This window comes from Struthio camelus, chromosome 7, assembly GCF_040807025.1.
Source record: "Struthio camelus isolate bStrCam1 chromosome 7, bStrCam1.hap1, whole genome shotgun sequence".
Taxonomy (NCBI): domain Eukaryota; kingdom Metazoa; phylum Chordata; class Aves; order Struthioniformes; family Struthionidae; genus Struthio; species Struthio camelus.
The window spans coordinates 13,981,551-14,002,815 of NC_090948.1; the positions used below are offsets into that span (position 1 = coordinate 13,981,551).

General features: G+C 42.4%; 1 protein-coding gene across 1 annotated transcript in view; it reads right to left on the reverse strand.

Moving 5' to 3' along the window:
* SORCS3 (sortilin related VPS10 domain containing receptor 3) overlaps positions 1–21,265 on the reverse strand; it is a 307,446-nt gene that overhangs the window by 84,197 nt on the left and 201,984 nt on the right. The window contains exons 6-7 of the mRNA XM_068949693.1: positions 8,568–8,632; positions 1,259–1,377 (exon numbers count right to left, since the gene is read on the reverse strand). Of these exons, the coding sequence (XP_068805794.1) occupies positions 1,259–1,377; positions 8,568–8,632 (184 nt within the window). The remainder of the gene's footprint in view (positions 1–1,258; positions 1,378–8,567; positions 8,633–21,265) is intronic.

The following is a 21,265-nucleotide window of genomic DNA, read 5'->3' on the forward strand; positions in this document are numbered from 1 at the left end:
GGAGAGCAGCACGTTTACCATTTGGAAAACCATTGCCTCTAGTCACATCATGACTTACAAAGTTGCAAAAGCTAAATTCTCAATATATTCTAGCAGCAGGTCTCCCCATGATGCCAAAGAAAGTGGCAGCAGCCTGGGTTTCACAGGAGAATGAGGGGAGCTGTGGCTCCCATAGCGATCAGCCTTCTCCGGAGCAGCAGACTCGCCTGCTTGCACAATGAGCAGACTGCCAACGCTACGCAAGCGCACGCAGTTTCCTCATCGCTGTCCTCCCAGATCGTATGGATCCAGCTTTCCATCAAATCCCAGCAGAGTTATCAGCCTTCCCATTAAACCTCCCATTTTTATGAGCAGCACTTTCAAGACAGAAAAATAGAAGCTTAGCTCAACACAGCCTTGCCCCTAAAAAAGGAAGCATAGGTCTTTTCTGTACCGCTTGGCTCCAAGCCCTGTCTCATCTCATCCCCTTTTCAGCATTGGCCACAATAAGCTAATGTCATAACCCTCTGTAATCTCTGTGACTTCGGAGCTTTCTACAACCTGGAATCACTGCAGCCTGGATCCTGGTCTTCACCGGAATGGCACATTTTGAGGAAATACTCTTTCATGTCGTAATCATTCTCACACCTCCTCAGGTATGAAATGGGGAGAGGTGGCCCATGTTCTCTCAGAAAATCTCCAAAATGAGTCACTTCTCCTTGGCTTTCTGTCACTTTCTCCTCATCTACAGAACCATTATCAACTAGCTGACAAATTTACAACCATTTTCCACTCTGAAGTTGTCCTGCAACATCTTTTTCCAATCTCCTGCTATTTTGCCTCCCACTGCAAATCCTTCTTTAATCCTTCAAGCCTTACTTGACTGTCAAATCAGCATAAGCCTTTCAATTTTTTAAAATGATCCCTCACACCTTTACTTTGTTATTCACTGTCCTCTCTTCATCACTACCTTCTTTGTATTTTGCAAGTAGCCACAACAGTAGCAAGTTTGAACTTCTGTGAAACACATGGACCCTTATGATCATTGGTGAATGAACTTTCAAAACATATCAGATTGATCATGGGAAGAACAAGGCACAGAAAGATCAACTGCTTTGTCTCAGACTGCATAGCCAATCTATAGCAGGCAGGTATAGATTCCCAGGTCCCATGGCTTTCGTTCCCATGCACAAAAGAATAAGAATATACCTCCTCTTGCACAGAAACAAATACCTTGTACAGCCAGAATTCATGTTACACTGATATCAGGTCAACATACCTGGATGAAGATATACTCATCCTGAACAACAAGTGAGCTGATGTCAATGGAGCGTGAAAAAGGCCCACTCCTTTTGGTCTCTGAGCACTCCTGGATCCGACAGGTCAAATAGTGGGTGTCTATAACAGGAGAATATATACACATGAGAAATGCCCACACAGGAGCCTGTTGTCTAAAAATGTCATCAGCAGCTTGAAAGAAGGTCTCTGAAGGGAAGTTTTAACCTCATCTTCAATTGGCTAAATGCTATAGCATGATCCACCTCAAGCATTTAAAGCTATAACTACTCACTGGATTGACTCAAGAATTCATCACACTTCCACAGTCACCACTCCCTTCCCCATTGTGCAAATATCTCTCAGGCTGCTTAAGTTCAAATCATAAATAAAGGGTACAAATCATAAATGCATCAGAAAACTGATGAGATGATATGGAGTAGATAAAGATTTTAAAAGCCATCCATTCCATAACCCTACTGGGTCTCTCCCCATCCTCCCCTTGAAATACCCTAGCCTTGATGACTGCTTTTAATTGTGGTAGTAACACACAAGGAGAAAAAAAGACAATACCAACACTATTAATTTCAACTTGTTCGCTGCGGAACTTATAAGTGCCTCCCAAAATTAAGCAACAGCCATTATAGGCAACATAGCCTTGATATGAAACTGCTGTGGACATGATATAGCATGACTAGCTGAACAGTCCCAGCACCAGCTCTGTGCACTGGAAGAAGCATAAACAGCTTCTGTTCGGATAGAGGATAGTAAGACCATCACACTGATGGGATGCCTTGCCAGTCCCTGGCTTTGCTTGAGACAAGGAAGAGAACTGGAAGAACACCATGAAGAAGACATAAGGCAATCAAATGCTACTGTAAAAGGGTCTGTATCAGAAAGCAGATGTATAGGCAGATGCTCAGAGTGGTAAGAAAAGACATGCTCACCTCCAGCATGTTGTCAGGAGTTACAGAGGATTAAGTGTTAATTCACTCAGGCTAAGAAAGGAACTCATGAAACAGAACAATCACGGTACTGTATCTCTGGATGTATGTAATCTAAATATGCCATCTCTGCCTTTGAACTGCCCTTCTGAAAACTGCAAATTAGGGAGAAAATGAAAATACAACTGAGATGTTGGCTGCAGTAATAAAAGGATCACATATTTTACACTTCAGTACTTTTACAGGCTTCTTAGCTTCAAACACTTGTTGAGTTTTCTATAAAGGGTGAGGATAGGCCATTAAGAAAGAAAACGGTGTTTATAAGGACCGAGGTGAACCTACTTCAGTGATTTTAGTTCACACAACTGCACTCATTAACAAGGATCTTGCTGAACTAAACCCAAGAGGATAACAGGGAACTTCAAAGGAGGAGTGACCAGTCTAGCAAAGCTTCTTACAGGATTCTCCATCCCATAAAATCTGCTACTGTCCTCAGTCTGTGTCTTTCCAGAGACAGCAAAATGTTTTCAGTGGAAAGTACTGGGGGACATGACTGATATCCTCTGACACTCAGCTAATTGTCTCCTCAAGTTCAATCAGGATTCACAAAACTTGGCAATTACTGCTTCCATAGCTTAGTCTCAGCAACAGACTCTCTAACAATGCAAAAGAATGCAAAACAGGCCAGAGGCATTGATACCAGTAATAACAACAAGAAGGGTACTGGGTAAAAAAAAAAAAAAAAAAAAAGTCCCAAACTACAACTGAACCTCCATCTACTAAAGGTTTATGCCCAGAAGCATGACTGAAAGTCCATGTTTAAACACTGCAGACCTGGCTCTGGCTTGAGGAGAGGGGAATTCCAAGTTAATAAGGGCTACAGGGCTGATTCAGAGCACTTGCATAGATCTGTGGCTGCAGTGAGAACACAGTCCCACTCATGACGCTAAAGCAGCAGAAAGTATTGCCAGTGCCAGCTCAGAGTATCTGGGTGTAATTAAAGTGTACATATCTGTCCTAGAGACAGTGTCAAATAACTAGAGAATCAGAGGAGTTGTGCTTTCTCCCAGCATAAAATACCAGCAGCAATAGAGAGGTCAGATTCTAAGCTGGGATCAGGTAAGGCTCTTCATCAGTTGACACATACAGATCTGGTCTAGAGTTGTTATTTGCCTCTTTGCAGTGGATTAAAAATAACCTTCAGAAAATAAGAGGGTCTTAGGTATTGCTATTGTACTCAAAAAGCTCAGCAGCCTTGACTTGGTTCTTTGAGATAGCACTAAAATTAGGTAGAACAAGGAGGAGAGGTCAGGAGCAGTATTTTGAGAAGCTCGTTCCCTCCACTATGTTCTCCCACACAGTCGCCTGGATATTCTTACCACTCCAAACAGAGGATAATTTGCTATTGGTGAGTGACAGAACAGGAGAAGGAATAAGGACTTGTCACAAATAAACGAAAATAAACCTCAAGTGTTGACATGACAACTAGCTTCTTGCCTACTGGGAAATGTGTCATATTGAGTGTGTTACACCAGCAATCAAATATGCTCAAAGAAAGGCACCTGATTAATATTCATGGGAAGCTGGTGGTGAAGTAGGGTTAGCCCACTATCCACCTTCCATTTAGTTTCTTGTTTATGTTTTATATATTTTACAACATAGAGGTTATGAAAGAAAACAAAGCCAAGAAAAAATTATCTTCAAACCTGTCTGCCTTTGACATAAAAATGAATTCAATTTAATCTTTACTCCTGCTGTCCCACAGAAAATGAAAAATAATTTGCTTTAAAATATAATAAAAAATCATGCTAAAAGAAGGACAAGGTATAACAAATGTCTTGGAGCAAGAAAAAATGATGTCACTCACTGTAACAAAGTAGAAAGTGGATATTTCACAGAGCAAGAGGATCAGACTAGAGAAAGACCCAAAACAATCAGATCAGAACATGTCCAAACTGAGGAAATCCAAATGCAAACATTTCAAGGCCAGAAACCAAAGGGAAGCCAAGGAGCTGAACAAGTCCAGAACAATAATCCCAGAAGACTATACTCAGCTACCTTCCAAAAATCAGTCAGCATCTCCTCTCCGACACTGAAGGTCCTGGATGTCTTGGGTTCTTCTGTAGGAAAAATGGTGAACTGTCCCTGCATTATCAGCCCCCACCCACTTCACTCTTGTGTGTGACAGGAAGCGAGAAACAAGCCCACGTCTCTGCCCGCACTTCTTGAAAGGTCCTTTCGAGAGCTATGGTCCCAGTCACAGAGCACACCTACCCCTGTATAGACAGGATCAGGCCCCTCAACAAAAATGTCAATTAAAAGAGAAGGGAGAATCTCCCTTCCTCCCTCTGCTCCTCCCTCCCCTAGAGGCTCCCTTTTCAGCCATGTTTTGCACAGCCACAAGGAAAAGGGGTCGCTGCACAGATGAGCAGGTAGCACGTGCACAAGCTACGCCAATAAACTTTTAAAGGCTCGTTTACCACTCACTGAGAGATATGGGTCTTAAGAAAGGTTGGCTTTGAGGTGCAGATTTTTTTCAGTTTATGTTGTCCCAGGCAACACCAGACTTAGCGTCCTGATTTTCATGGGTTTTTTTTTATATTTTTGCACTGCAAAAAACATTGAGAAAAGCTTCCTATTTCCTAGATGGTATCAAGAACTGCTTTTGTGATAGCTCATGACCCACCATCCAGCTACCTTCTCAGCCCATTTGTGAATGAGGCAATACCGACATCTAACAGCTTGAAGGGTTTTCTACAGCTCGTATCTCAGTATCCATACCTCTGCACAAATCTTTCCCACTAACTTATCTCACTCTAGGATTACGGGACTGACTTCCTCCAAGGCATACCAATCTTCCATTTGAGGAGCTCAAAAGGCCTCCCCGTTGCTAATTAGCCTGGTCTCCCACACTGAGAATTTGGAGTATATTTATATCCTTTTTTAAAGGTGATAAAACTGAAGCTATTTCCTGTAATTTGCAGGGATGAGCTGGTGAAAGGAGCCAAGCTACGATGTCCCTTCTTCGCCCACCAGACGTGACTCGGAACCTTTTGAGGGACGCAAGAGTGCAAGAGGCTCTCTTCAGTGGCCATTGCCGAAAGACGTGGGACTCTGAAGAAAGATGCTGAAACAGTCAAACCTGTTACTGTGCTGAAGGATGGAAAAGTCAGTCCTCTGTGGCATGTTACTGCAACTTACAGGAGATATGGAACAGCAAGGATTCCTAGTAGCGTTAACAGGACAACGAAAGTAGGCATGGTTGGCCAGCATGGCTAACAGGGAGAAGCATAACTGATGGAAACAAGTTGCGCTGGCAGATTTGCTCAGCTTAAATCATGGCCTTGGTGCCCAGTGAGACTTAAAATCATAAACTGCCAAAGAAGGTTACCATGGGAGAAGGAAAACAACCAGCTGGTCTAGCCATTTTTCCCCTCAGAGGAATGTAGATCAGACTGTAAATTATTCCCCAGGAACTAGTTAACCATAATTCCATTTTATCTTTCTGTTTTTTTTTCTTTCCCCTTTAATTAAAATATCATTTATTGCATCATATTTGTGAGTGGGGAGAACATTATCTCACTGAACAACAGAAAGTTTAATATATCTTTTCCAGGTATGCAGGTGGGAACTTGTGCCAATATATTTGCAATAGTCTCCTAACATTCAGCCCTGCCCTTGCTGTTGTCATTACACTCAGGCAGAAGGTACAGTGCCCAAGGCTACTACACATTTTTATAATTTAAAAATGCAAGTCTGCATTATTATCCAGCTACAATAGCTCTGCCAAGATGTCAAAAAATGTGAAAACTTCATCTGCTATAAAAGACAGCAAAGGCTTGAGACCAGCAAGGCACTGGAATTTTCAGTGTCTTGTAAATATGTTGGGAGACTAGCCCCTCGGGCAGATTTATCTCAGAGACCCCACCATTTCTAAATACCAGACAGACAACACCTAAATGAGATGTGAGGCAAGATGACTTGCAGAAGGACATATACTGGAGGGGTGAATAAAACTTCCACCTCTCATCTCCCTTAGCTTCTTGAGAGCCCTGACTCATTTATGGGTGAATGAGACCCTAGCAGGTCCCATAATCTGTTCCCAGCCACAGAATACATTTTAAGCTCCAATGTCTGAATCAGCATTATATCAATTATTGACACCAATAGGAAATTACTGTTAAAAAAAAAATTACTCTCTTTTGTGTGTGCGCCATGAAGGGAAACAGAAAAAGAGAAATGCCCCCTCTCGAAGAGTCGTACCCTCTTAAAGTGGTCAGGCACATGGAAGACAAGGATTCTAGTCCCTGAACTCAGTTGAGCAATGGAGATGCTCATATCTGCATCCCATTAAGCATCAGCTAAGTGCCTAAGCTACTAGATTAACCTCAGAGGCATTAAAAAACTCTCCCCTTCCTTCTGCAATGCACTGATGAAAACTTTGATCAGAAACTTTCAGATGAGGAGAAGATAGCTGCACATGTAAGTTTCCTACTTTCCAGCAGATATAAGTGCCTCAGCTGTTTCATTAAGAGCAAAAAGGACCATTTTGGCTACAAAGTCAACTAGGAGAAAGAAGTTCAGCCCGCTTTTCCTGAATATGCAGAGCTGTACCATTTCACACCAGGTGAGCCTACAGCTTTGAGGCAATCAATGATTTTAACAACATAAACTAATATCATGTTAAGCCTTAAAAATTCTAATTGGCGCAACATGGTCCTTTTGTGCTATGCTTGGCTGGAAGAAGAGGCATTTTGCTGCAGAGGGACACACTAGTGGGCCAAGCACAGCCCACTGGGTCTTGCCTGTGCCTGCAGTTTGTTGAGACTACAGCTTGCAATGGGTCTATTTTGCTAATGCTGCTGTTTAAGTCTGGCTTGCAGAGGAACCCTCAATACCATCGACAGCCAATTTCAAAATGCTGAATGTATACATTAAAACAAGAACAAACATCAATCCCTTGAGCAAACAAGACCTGCAGGAAGAGAGCTGTCTGTGAACTGGGGAGATATCTTTCAAAGGAAGCATCCACATCCTTGACACATTCAGTATTCAAATAGCTGGGTGAGCAAGTTTAAACTTAGTTTGAAAGCATACTCCATCAGCAGTTTGTTTGCTTACTTGCTTGTTTACTTGTTTTTGGCCACATCTCTCAACATCTCTACAATAGCACATGCAGCAGGAAAGGTACTGAAGAAGTCTCCCTACCTTGCCCGCCCACCCACCTGCTGGTCTGTTTTGCTCTTTCCTCATATTCAACAAACAGCTGTCACCCCCGAACTTTTATTGCCTAGTTGTTTGTTCAGCTGCCATCACTAAATAGCAGTGGGAAGTCAATAAGTGATTTTAGAAGATCCACAGCCTTAGACAGGTTACTCTGATAGACAGGGGCTTGTTTCACACAGCATCTGGCCCATGCAGCACTTGACTAAAACAGCAGAATCTGCAACCAACAAAACTGAGGCCTTTTTCCACCGGAAATCCTCTACAACCCCTGTCTCCACCCCACAGTGATCCTACGCTGCTTTCCTATGCTATCCCTGTGGCATAAGAAGGACACATGTCCCCTAGTGGTTTATCACTAAGCTAGGGTTAAGCAGCTGCCAGGCTCTACCCAGAAGCAGATATATTACCATGCTGGGATTCCTATGAAATATAAAACATTTTGGAAAAAGTGGTGGAAAAAAATCAACCTACTTCTAATACATCGTGTCTTCTTTGGAGGTTCATTGCTTCGGAATCCATTCTATTTTAAATGTGGCTAGCTGCATTTCAATGAGCGGTTAAGAGATTTTTTTTTTCTTATTTCTTATTTTAGATATGGGCACGTTTTATAGGCTTGCAATGTCTAGGTACAGAGCACTTATTCATACATCCTAAGTAAACCTGGAAAATCCCTTCAGCATGTGTCAAAGGGTAGCAGGGTCATAGGGACATTCTGGTCAAAGGAGAAGTCTGACAATCAGCGATTTGTCATACAGCCTGCTAGATTCCCAGGTACAAACCTAGTTGTTTTGAACCTCTCTGTGAATATATGGAAGCTGTCTAGCACAGTGCTGGTAATCCAGCTCTCTATGACTCATGTAGAATAAGTGATATTGAAGCAGCTAAAGAGGGAACAGAAGAGATGGCTCCTTAACCCAACAGATTGTGCTTCTGCCCAGGCTCTCCACCGATACAAGCCCTGAAGCCTCCGAATTCCCCCCAGGGTCTAAGGATAAGAGTATGCCTCACATCAAACCCCATGACCCACATCTTTCCTATCAGTTAAAAAGTGAATGGGGAGACAAAATGAGCCAAGTGAATTTCATTCCCCACTCCATTCTTCACTCAAGGCCCACTTTATCAGTGTTGGCTGCAGGCACTCACGTCCATCAGCTGTCCGGGCTTCCATGTGCACAAGGTCAGGTTCTTTATCCAAACCCATCACCGACCTGGGAAAGAGAAAGACAGAGAAGGCAGCCAGTGAGATAAAAGGCTGCAATCAGATGAAGACAGAAAGAGGGTGAGGGAAGTAAACCCATTCAACAGTCCACCTTGTGAGATGGGATTGTAGGTCCCTACCTCCTGCACGCCTTGCTGCCTCCTCTGTGTTTCTACACTCAGCTCACTCTTGGGGGCCTTTAAGATACCTTTCCAGGCAATGGCGAGTGAACCTGCCTGTCCCTTTTCTACAAGATCGAGTAAAACCAGAGCTCTCTTTTAAGGCCACAGGAAAGAAGAGGGCACAGCAGCCAGATGCTTACAGACGAGTTTACCAATTTTAAAATGGTTTCAACGTGGCTGAATAGTGAGGTAAGAGACTGAGTTTCTTACTCTGTCCCCGGTTTGTTGGGCAATCTTGGTATCATGTACCTCAGTTTCCCTATCTTCAAAAGGGAAAGGACGATACAAGTGTTGATAAAAAAAATGCTAGGAAGTAATCATTGTTCACCCCTGCCTGTGATGATCATGAAACGGGGCATGATGAGTCTCCATAATCCCACTGGTGGAAACCCAAGCACTTCAGGTCATGTGTATTGTTATTTTATTTTTTGAAAATGTTTTGCAGGGCACATTACAAAGATAGTTTTCCTCCTGGCAGAGGGAAAGTCGAGCCCAGAACAGAATTGTTATTATTAGTGTACTGGCTGATAAGAATCACTGGGAGATGAACGTTTAGTCCTAGCAATGTCTGGCAGAGGAAAAAAATCTGTAGACGTCCATGTGATTTATGGAGCTGCTTCTCCTGAGTTAACCAAGGGGTTAGATTAAAAAGGGACAATGACAAAAACCCGTTTCTAATTTGGTGGAAACTGAATTTGATACAGTAGATTGTAAATAATAGATTCCCTCCGAGCCAGCCAACGTTCACAATTCCCTAATGTTCTGAAACACTTTTATCACAATCCTTTGCTGCTTTAATCCTTGGGGCACCAACAGCTAAAACATTTCAAAAAGAAAAAAGAAAAAAGAACAAACAAAATACAGATTCTGTGATACTGTTTTGTGGATCTAACAAAAAGCACAGTGACTGAATAACAACAAACACACATATGTACTGGAGTTCAGCTGAGATCAGCCAGTGCTGCAAGTGCCAAAACAACTACATTATGACCCAGTGTGGAGGTAACCGAAATTGGCACCGCTTATTAACGGGAGCACCACAGCAATAGCAAGTCCGTTCACAACACACTGTGAATTGTGGGGGGGGGGGGGGGGGGGGGGGAACAAAAATAAACACAAAGCTGCACAGGCAAAGCTTTCATCATTCTACTCTCAGTGAGAAACAGTCTGTTCCTTAATTGCCATCATCAGTTTCAAGATGATCCCATGAGGAAGAAAGTACTGTTCAATATCAGCAAGGATCCCAGGACTGGCCCGAATCCCTGTGACCACATCATTATCCAGGCTCTAATGTTCCAAAGACCTGGACAGAGTTAAGATGACAGCAAGAGAAGTGGGAACTTCCTCAAAATGCAAGTGAAAACCATTATGTAATACAGCAACATTATTTCCCAATATCACCCCAGAGAGGGCACACATCTTTCCAATCCTCAGCAAAATTTTTCTGCCTTTTTCTAATAACCAGCCATAAATACTATGATCTTAGCTGCTCAGCAATCATTACCCTAGCCTATGACATGTCAACAGCTATAGGGAGGTATGTGGTGTACTTACCAAATTATCAATTCATCACACCTTCATCAACAGGACAAGTAATTTCAACATTCTGAGGCACAGGGCAAAGGCCTGTTAGGCATCTGCCCCACAGACCCTTCTCAGAAGGCTTTCTCCTGAAATCTAGCCTTCACCTTGAAGGCTGTGCTCTCTAGACCTCCTCTGAAAGCCAGACCCCCCCCCCCAAAGGGGCAACCCCCTGGTAACAACGCTCCTGGCCCAGAAAAGAAGAAACATCAGTATTAGGCCTGCTATGACATTATTCATTTTAAAGGGATTGAAATTAGTAAAATCTAAGCATTTCTGAATAAAAATCAATATACTTATTATCACTGTGCGTTTGCATGTGCATGCTCTAAAGATCCAGCTCCACTTATAATGCCTATTACATAAGTACCAGGGGATGACAGGAGTCTTCTGAAACATGTCATCTAGCTTAAATTTCCTTCCCAGTGCCATCTACTTGTTTACTTAATTAGTTTTGACAAGCCTGATGGTTCTTTTCAGAAAAACAGCAACAAAAGGACCAGCACACAGCATTTTCCTAGTACTCCTCTGTTCACCGAATGCCATACTTCAAGTGGAAAAGCTCACAAAGCAATCTCCAGAAGTAAGACAAACTCCTCTTATCTGCAGTCAGATAACAAGCCTATAAAGTAATGCACTGGTAATCCTTCCTTTGCCCAAATCAAGTCCTTCTCTTGTAACAAAGACTCTGGTTGCAAAACAAAACCACAATCAATGCGGTTTCTTTATGCCTCCCCTCACATACGTTCCCAATGGTAAAGCACACAGCTTTGCTTTACAATGCTTCTGACTTCTGAATATGGGTATTTTCAGGAAATGGTCTTTGATCATCTGTCTAGAGAAGTTTTGAGCAAACCACACAGGAAGCATCAGGCAATGGAAAGAGCAAGATATGAATGCAGGTCCTGGAGCACACCCGCAAATACATAAACACACACACAGAGCGTAAAGCTGTTCCCTTAACCCCTGTAGTAATCTCTCTAGTCTTGACAACTTACTACAACAACCTCTCAGGCCTGGCCATAAAAGGAACATAGAAGACACCTTCAGAGCCTTTTATTTTCTCTCCTAATCCACACCTTTTCTCTCTGAAGGACGTTTGCAGGACATATAGCTCGAAACTGTTCAAGCTAGTACAGTATGACGAGGAGAGATGTCAGCATCCCCTGACTCACCCCTTCAGCGGTGTGTTTGGCTTAACCAAGTGCAGCCCACGAAGTGGGCTGGGTGGAAAGGGGTTTCATTGCTCTCTGGCTGATAAACACCTCAGTTTCAGAGGCTTGCAAAGAAAAAGGATATTTAATAACACTCAGAAGTCTGAGCTCAGCTGGAAAACAAGTTTTCATGCCACATGGTCACACCTCAGGCTCTAAGCACAGCTCTCTATTTTATACATGCACAAACTCCAGGAGAGACAGTAAAATCAAGCCAAGGTCCACAAAATGCATCCATGTGTGTTGTCCTGGATAGCCCTGGGGGGAAAGCAGCACTTACACTGTGACAATCCATCCTAAATCAACATCCTCCATCACCCCCATTCATTTACCACCACTTGGATGAGAAAATGCTGAGAGAAAAGAGGATCCAGAAGTGACAGGAAAGGTCAGTTTTTCCTCCTGACATGTTACCTGACTGCTGCAACAGCAGTTTTTGAAATGGGGAGCCTGCAGCTAGATTGCAGCTGGAGAAGGATTATTGGCCAATTACAAATTCAAACCAGCTTCAAGCCCCATTAGTAAGGAACCAGCGGTTATTTTCTCTGTCTTTTGCTGCTTTCCTTTTTCTGTCCTGATGGTAGCTCCTGGTTTTTGCAAGGTCTTTCCTCCCTTCCTTTCAGGACAGAACTGTGCGTTCTTGAAAGCTGCAGAATAGATAGGAGTCCATGCAGGACCCTTATCTCTCTCTTTAGGGCAGAGCACTGTGCATGGATGCACATTTACTAGACTGTTCTGCTAACAATTCATGCCTGACCTGGAGGGACAGAGAGGGAGAAGGGAGTATGAAGCATTCTGCATTCATACTACTAATTAATTATTCCTAAAGTGTTTCTATACAAGGTACTATATAATCTAAAGCAATAACAAAAGCTTATGCAAAGAAAGGAAAAAAAAAAGAGCACAGATTTTCAGTTTGGGTTACCTGCTCTACTGCATACCTCTGCTTATCGTCTCTACCAGCTCCACCATCCTCCTCTGGAGTGCACCATTTCTGCATTTTTTTCCTACCCACTTTCCAGACATCAGGCACTTAAGATGAAAGATAGCATTGAGATTTAGCCACTCTAGCATCTTAGATCAAGAATGCTGAGCAATTCAGACTGTCTGTTGTTGAGATCTGCCAGATCCTTGCTCCTTAGACCATTAACGGAGAACAAGAGATGCTGTATCCCTCCATCTCCTGGCACCACTAGCTTGGGAGTGAACAGGTTGCGGGGGTGGGGGGCATCATTGGGCATAAGCAATATTTGTGTCAAGAATGTACAAGGTCAGAGGGACTCAGGCTTTCAAACTTTGTTTGGAATCTGCTAGCGAACTGAGCGTTTTGCCAGCAGTGTGCCTGATTTCTGACATGTCAAGATAGCATCCAGCAGCTCTGGCTTTCAAAACAAAAACAAAGCTTTTAAAAGGCATTGAGACTTTCCCAAGATGCTGACTTGGAAACTCATTGTTGCAGGTTGAGATGTCAGACTGAAGGCAATTGTCACTGCTCTTGTAAAGAGATGTAGGAAACGGAGGGAGACTGCTTAGCAGGAGGTTGTGCAGTAGATGAGGACTGGAAACGGGAAGGAACAAGGCACATTTATTGTGTAAAGGGGGAAAAACACATCCTCTTGCTGTAGGCAACTGCAATCAAATTAGTGGATGCTGCCAATTAGTCTGCTGCAATTTTAATTGTATCCTGCCCTAGAAGTGAATAAACACTGAGGTAGTTCTGTACGCTACCAGGCCAGCAGTGCATGTGTCTAACTCATCTAAGCAACAGAAGAGGCAGGTGGGAGCAAAAACTGATACAGACAATTCCTGCTTAACTCATCCAGACCTTTTCACATAGCACCATTGCTGAATGATATACACCCTTTTCAACATATCAGGCTACCTTCTCCATCTCTCTCCTGGTTGATATTTAACTCTGTGCTCAGCTGATGGACAGTGACAGCCTTCTGACATGGTACCACGTTTGCCTAGGTATAAATAACTGCACGCATCTTCAGATGGTAAAGCCGATTCTGTGTATTCACCTGCTATTTACCGCAGCCAAGCCTAAAACTAGCTCTATCAGAGATCAGCTGTGCACATGTAACAGCCAGTGTGCACTCAAGCCACATACACCCCAGGCTGACAGCAAGCCATGAACTACTATAATTAAGAAAAAAAAAAAAATGTTGAAACTGTTGTGGGGGGAATAATGCCTTTATTAAAGACATAAATACCGTATCATTTTCTGTGGCTGAACGTGGAGAGACACTGCTGGATAGGGGTGGGTGTGATACTGTCTCTGAAGAGCTATGGAAGAAACCTCCTTGCACAGCATATTTCAACAAATGAAGCTCAGAAAAAAAGCTGGCAGGGAGATACTGTATGAAAGTGTCTTCGCTGGTTCCCTGGAGATTTCTACATCTTCCAGTGCTAATTTCTTTGATGCTACAATTCTGGACGTTGGCAGAAGTAATTGTTGTGAGAAATAGTTTGCAACATAAGGCAAAAAAATTGCTAAGCATCTATTCTCAGCTAATTTCTCTTCAGCAGAGCTGATGCTTTTAAAAAGGTCCCAAGGAATCTTACGGAGGTGTTCAGCTTGATATCTCAAAGGAAACAAAACTTGTGTGTTGACATCCTCTGTGTGCATGTACATATGCACGTGCATGCATCTGCCTGCCTTTATCCCTCCCCTGACACCTGTTGAATTTCTAAGCCAATTTCCATCAAAACTGATAATGGACAAAAAGTCTCAGGACTACCAAACTGATACATGTTTCAAGGATCAAGTTAAACTTTTCATTGGGAAAAAGCCTGACATTTGATTCAACCATGTTACTGAACACTAGAGAAGCCATACAAGCCGGCAGGTTCTCCTGCTTATAGAACCACTTTTTCCCCTTCTCAGTGCATAAAAGGAGGTTATTCTCTATACCACAGAAATTAACAGCAGTGGAAAAGAAATATTAGTTAACCTGAAAATACCTTTAAAGGATATTTATCAACTGAACAAAGCTTCTGTAGATTTTTTTCCTTGATGTTATTACCAAGAAGTAAGAAAGTACTAATATTTCTGTGCCTAATTCTGATCCAGTTAATGGGTTATAAAGTCTTAAAGTTCCTGGGCATTTCTTCCCTGACCTATACTATGAATCTCAATAAATATAACTTAATTTTTGTGAAATAAACACAAAAAAGTGAGTGGGCAGGAGAAGAGCAAAGACCCTGTCTCACAGCCTGGCCAGAGAGTGAAAAGGCCAGCAGCACAAGCAGGGCCCATCCTCGAGATGGCATCTTCATTTCCCCGCGGTGCTGGATATAATGTCTCACAGGGACTGAGATTGGTTCAGGGAGCAGATCTGGCCTCTACGTGAAGCCAGCACTCATGGTGCTCCCAGGTGCAGTCAGTCCTGCTGCTTTACTGCTGACCGGAATGAGCTGCTCCCCAGCAGTCTGCTGCTCCTGACTCACTGCAGAACAGCAGAGCCACGGTATGGAGAAACAGCCCTAGAGGCTTCTCCCGACTGATTTAAAAGTCTTTTTTTGCCAAGTTATACCAGCCTTGGGATCAGGATTTTGGGGAGGTATTTGGAGGTATTTGTTGCCTTGGGTTATTTCCATGCTATTTCAAAGCTTCAGCACATGATGTACCGTCACCCTTTGTCCCACATGCACCTAATGCAGGAGGGAGGCATTTCCAAAAAACAGAGAGGGGATTTACTTGGCATTAGAGATCTGTAAGCTTTACAGTAGACAAGCTTGAAACACTTTCCAACAGAAGAGTTTGATTCTGTTTTGCCTTCTGAAAGAAGGGACATTTTTTGTAGGAAATTTTTTATTTTGGGCTTCTTTTCCTCCACATTCTAAATTGCAAGTGCTTCGAGGAAAAAATAATGAAAATACATTTTGGGGTACATTAAAAAGTGATAAATTTTCAGGTTTCGCCTCTTTTCTAATCTTTCTCTTTCCTCTGCCATCCTTCTTTTTTGGAATGGGAAAGGAAAAGAAAAATGGACAGGAAGTGGCAACCCAAGACGCAGCAAATACCTTGCACAAAAGCCATTTTGGTCATCAAAATCCATGCCAAAATATCGAGGGGAAAAAAAAAAACTTCAGTAGAATAGCGCATTCTACCTTATCAAAAATCTTTGCTTTCCAGCTGAAAATTCATGACTAGAATATTTTTGGGAGAGTGGAGGGAAAAGGGATGTTTATTTTTGTTTGCATCTTTTGGGGGGGTGGGGGAGAAGAAATCAGGGAAATGACATTTTCTAGCCAGCTCTACTTTGCACCGATCTGTGAAACTCAAGCACAGAGATCTTGATTCTGTTCCCAAACCGACCGCTGACATATCGAGTGACTTTCAGCTCTCTCCCTGCATTTGGTTTAAAATGAGCTTAGCTCCTACTATATTGCAAAGTCCAATTAATTAATGTTTGCCCAGTGTTTGGCTAACCTCCTATGAGACTCATGTAGATGGAGAACTACTACATATGATTGCTTTGGTTTTTCAGGAAACATGAATCAGTCCTGTTTCTGACCAACTTAGAAAAGCAGAGCACATGCTCAAAGAAAACATCAGCTGAGCCTGCTGGTCCCACTCAAAACTGCTGGGTTTTGTTTCCTTCCATGGAAGGGAGTATTTAGAAGATTCATAACATTCCTTGGAGTTTCTCTCCTAGCAAAAGTATCTTAAATATGATCTGTTCAAGCAATGTTTTGCACCACAATAAGGATTCTCAGTTCACTGTGTGTTTAATTCACCTCATTTGTATGAACAATTTCTGATGGCAAATATGACATGCCTGAAATGCTAAGGCTCAGTGACTCAGCTATTGACAGAGTCCGAGGCAGAATACAGTGCCTCTGAAAAGCTTCAGAATGAGAGCATCATTTAATAAATGAATGCAGCAGTAGAAGAATAAAAATAAAACTTAAATTGTCCAAAGAGGGGATGCCAGCACGAAACTTGGCACAGACAATGTATAGGATATGCTGATGAGCCCCACACGCCTATGGGCATTATGCATTGTATTAATCAAGGAAGGATGAGTCTCCACATTCCCTGCTGCAGAATATTGCAAAGAATCACCCTGGGATAACATCTAACATTCTGGAAAGTAATTTGCAGTTCAATTTATGCGTTTTGGAGAAAAGGCAATGTGCAAAACCAGATTTCTGTCACAAACCTTTTCTGGCAGTTGTTTCTTTCCATTTCAGATGCTAACCTGAAGAGAACAAATGGCTGATTTTGTTCTTTGACTTGCAACCATCAGCCAGAAAAAGGCAGAGCGAGAAGGGAAGAAAAGGGGAAAGAAAGAGGAGAGAAAGGAGAATAAACTACTTGCTATGGACTAGCAAGTATAAATGCATCAACGTGTCTCCTTGCTCCCCAAAAAAATCACATTCAGCCACTGAGAGCAAGACATCCATTTGTTCCAACATCCACAAGAGGAAAAGACAAAGAAGAAGGAAACAAAAAGGATTCTGGCAGCAGACAGACACAAAGAGAGAATCTGTCTGTAGAAAAGGCAAGTCTGCGTGGCTGCAACGGGTAAAAGCAATTGTGACAGGAGCTCTGCACTCCACCATGTGTCACATGACAAGACGGGCTTGCACTCAAAACAGGAGAACTATCTTCAAATAATATGGAGAGACGATGGATTAAACAGCCACAGCCATTTGCAGCATCAGTGGAAGAACAACAGTGTAGCAGGAGAGACTAAAGACGCAACAGAACTTCTGTGGACTCCTTTGCTTCGAGCTAGACAGATGCTCCAGCAACAAGGAGATGAGTGTGTCCAGAGGTCTGAGCGCTAGATATGCTCCCAGCTCCTCCAGTGACAGACTCCCAAAGTGTTCCCACCCCCAAAGCATCACCCTGTCGAAGCAAGAAAACTCATGGCAGAATGCTGCAGCAGGAGCTTGTGCTACCCATGAGCCAAAAAGTAAAGATGTATGGCCAAGTTGTAGGTGAATCAACAGCTTCTCTTTCTTGGGCTCTTAATTTGTTGTTACAGATGAGCAACAAAAGGGGGAAAAAGTAAAAGGCCAAATGAAAAGTAATTCGCTGCTGTTTTCTAGCCTTGAGGAAAATTCCAACGTGTCAATGCACTGTTCAAACCTAATGATTTGTAGAAAGAAAAAAAGAATTCTCGAGAAATTACAGCAGATCCAGAAATGGCTTTAGGGAGTCACTACTACAGATTGGCCCAAGAATCAATATTATAATGGAGCATGTCTCCTTCCCTCAAAGATTTTCAATCAAAACCTCAAAATCAAAAATACTGTGAGCATAAACTAAAAATCTTCCTGTACCCTTCAGCCAAATACCTGACAGGAGTTTTTGGGTTGTTTTTCCTTATTTTTTCCAATAAAAAGTAATTTTTCTTCCTGTGGGAGAAAACCCAGATCTACTGCAATCAGCTCTGAAGTCTGTGCTGGTATTATTTATTATTTCCTCAGTCCTTGCTGGCAGTCATGGGTCAGTATCTTTCTCTCTCAGACTCAGCTGCACAACTTCTGATACTTCTCTAAACATGGAAATATGTCTACATCCCATTTTTATTGTCTTCTACCCAACAGAGGACAATTATCTGTGAGATAATTACAGAGCTATGATAACCACCACTACCTCCTATTCCAATTAGCTTGCTACAGATAGGCACGTACAACAATCTCACTCACTGGCTTCTCATCCTTGTTCTGTATATGATCAGCAAGAGACAAGTTACTGAATCAACATTATTTAAAAGAACCTGTAGTGCAGCTAATAATACTCCTTCCCTCTCTTACATTCTCATGTAGCTTCATGCTCACTAGGCTTAACAATAGCAGAATTAAACTCATCTCATTCTACAGAGGAGGCTCAGGGGAATGCCAGTGAAGGAAAGGATGGGAGTTTCAATTTCTTCTGTTGCCGAGAATGAATTCTGCCTCATATAACTGCTGATGAATCGTCGTTTTAAGAGAGTTTGTTAATTTGCAACAGGCAGAAGGCATAAAGAGGGACCTCCTTATCTTTAATGGATGTTATTGAGCGATACAAATGGCTCACGTTTAAATGAATGCGGAAACATCTTGTCTGTTTTGCCATGATAAGAGGCTGTTCTTTCTGCACAGCATGGGTTCAGCTCCTTCTGTTAAATAAAACAACTGTTTTTGTTCCACTTAATGGCAGGCAAACTTCTAGAGGTTCAGAGGCAAAGTCAGTTCAGAGAAATGAACTGCACACCACTGCACACTGGAATTTATCTGGTTCCTTCCTAATTCTTGCAGAAATCTACCTGAAAAGCTTTGAGGTGTGACTGAAATTCTAGTTCCAAGCAAAAACAGCCCTGGTAGTATCGATATACTTACTGAGGATACATTGTCTATTAGATTGCATCTTTCTCCAATGCAAGAATACTTTCGGAGACAACTGCTGAAATCCAAGTGGGCCTCTGGGATGAGGTCTGGGACAGAGGGAAGGCAGGGGTCCAGGAAAGCTTCTTTACCCTCTGAGGTTAGCAGATGTTTTGCCTCAGAATGAAACGACTGGAAAATATCTCCACAATCGCAGCATGTGAAAGATCATTCCTAAACTTCTCAGAACAGTGGTGATTTTCAAAAGGACTCCCAATTGTTTCTCTGACAGTCATCTGAAAGCAAGAAGAGTTGTCTCCCACAGGAAAATCAGCCCATTTCACCAGAAACAGAGATCGGTGGGATACAGAAGCAAAGGCCAAAACCAAAGCTAAATCACACACTAAAAGGTAGGAGAATACGTCTCAGTAGCTGGAAACCACAAAATGTGATGCTACTGTCAGCCTAGCAGCCTAGCTTTTGGTCTGCTTTGCCAAGCTATGACAGTATGAGATATTCCCGTAGGCCTCAGGGAGATGCATTATTTAATATATTAATTAGAGGGCTGGCTTTCATCACTTCTTCCTACAAAGTATCACAAGGGATTACTCTGGGACTGTAATTGACAGGCTAAAATTAATTTGTGCTTGAGCATTAGGGAAGGGCAGCGTGAAGTCAGCCCAAGCAGCCTGCAAGTCTGCCCAGCGTTACTGCATTTAGGCTCCCAAAGTCAGCCTGGAAAACACGGCCATGAAGCTCTCAAGGCATCTTCTGTGGTGCCCTCTTGCATTAGAAGGAAACGGAGCCTTGCACCACACGCTATCCCATGGCACTGGGAGCCAGTCCAGGGATCAACCTTAACTAGGAGAAACCTTCAGCAAATTCTTCCTGAGTCCTCCCTTGCACAGTCTACCTGGGTCTACCTGGTCTACTCCAGTCTCAGACACGCAGTCCTAAAACAGTGCAGGGATTACAAAGTGATCCAAGATTAGCAATTGGAGTTAAAAAGAGAAGAGACTGGCTCCTCGGACATAAAGACACCTGACAGATGAGAGACTGAAGCGGAAGGCTTTTCGATGGCTGCACGCCCTAGCTGCAGTACTGTATGTGACATTTAGTGGGAGGCAGCAAATTTAAAACCAATAAATAGAAATATTTCAGCCCTTACTTTTCCAGTCTCTGAAGAAAGCAATGCCAGCCATAGTATATCAAAGTCATAAATATGGCTAACATCACAAATTGTACTAAAATCACAACAAAGCACAAATTCTAAAAGCCAGATAGTATTTATTTCAGGACAGAGTCACCTTGGTGGAGAGAGGGTAACGTCCTCCTTCTGCAAGACATGTCATCTTTCAAGAGAGAAAGGGGGTTAGAAAGACAAGTTCCTCAAGGGCAAGCTACTCCAAAATTGCCCTCTGAGAAGGTATTATACCTCCCTTTGAAAGAGGTAGCTCTGGCTGCTATCGCAGCCAGCATCCCAGAGGTGATGGATGGATTATGAGTCTGCTATCACATGGCTCTTTTCTTTTGGTTTATTTATTATGTAGTTCATCGATTTTAAAGGAGAGCCTGAAATATTTTAATTATTTCCCCTTTGATTGCACACATTTCTTGTAGTCAGGTGGCTATTTTTTGGTAAAACAGCTTTAAGCCCAGGGAGCCTGACAGCATGGCATCCATAGGACTTTGCAAAAGAAGTCAAGCATTTATTTTCCCAGGAAAGCAGGCTGTAAGGAGAGGACCATCATACAACAACACAGTTGGGCAAGGAATATCCTTTATGACTTCTTTCAATGCATCAGCTACTACTTAGAGCTTAAAGAGCTAGTACAAGAGACTAATTTATCAATTTTCCTTTATAAACTGAAATAATTAGTCAGCAGAGAGGGTAAACATATACCTGAACTTCCAAAGTACTCTTGCTTTTAGTCCCATGTAAAGTAGAAACTATTCTATCCTATTTCTCTAGTAGTTTAACTTGGGTTTTTTTTGTCTTCCTTCTACAAAGGTGCTTTCCTAGATAAGAAATTTTTGTCAATTTCTCATAAATTGGTTAAAAAAAAAAAGAAAACATAGGGTGAACGTGAAACCAACCACAGCCACCAACAGAATACACGAGTGGGATGTATAAAATAGCCCTGTAGGATTTCACAGAGGCAGGTACTGAAGGATTTTGCTTTTCCTAGAATCATTTAGGATTTTATACTCTCTCAGATATCCATGAAATCCATCACAAGGTCCATGCAATAACCATCAGCAACCCATTTTGGAAGAGCAGTAGAAGAGATTAAGCATAGTAAAAAATATGTTCATGGACAAAAGCAGAATATAAAACTT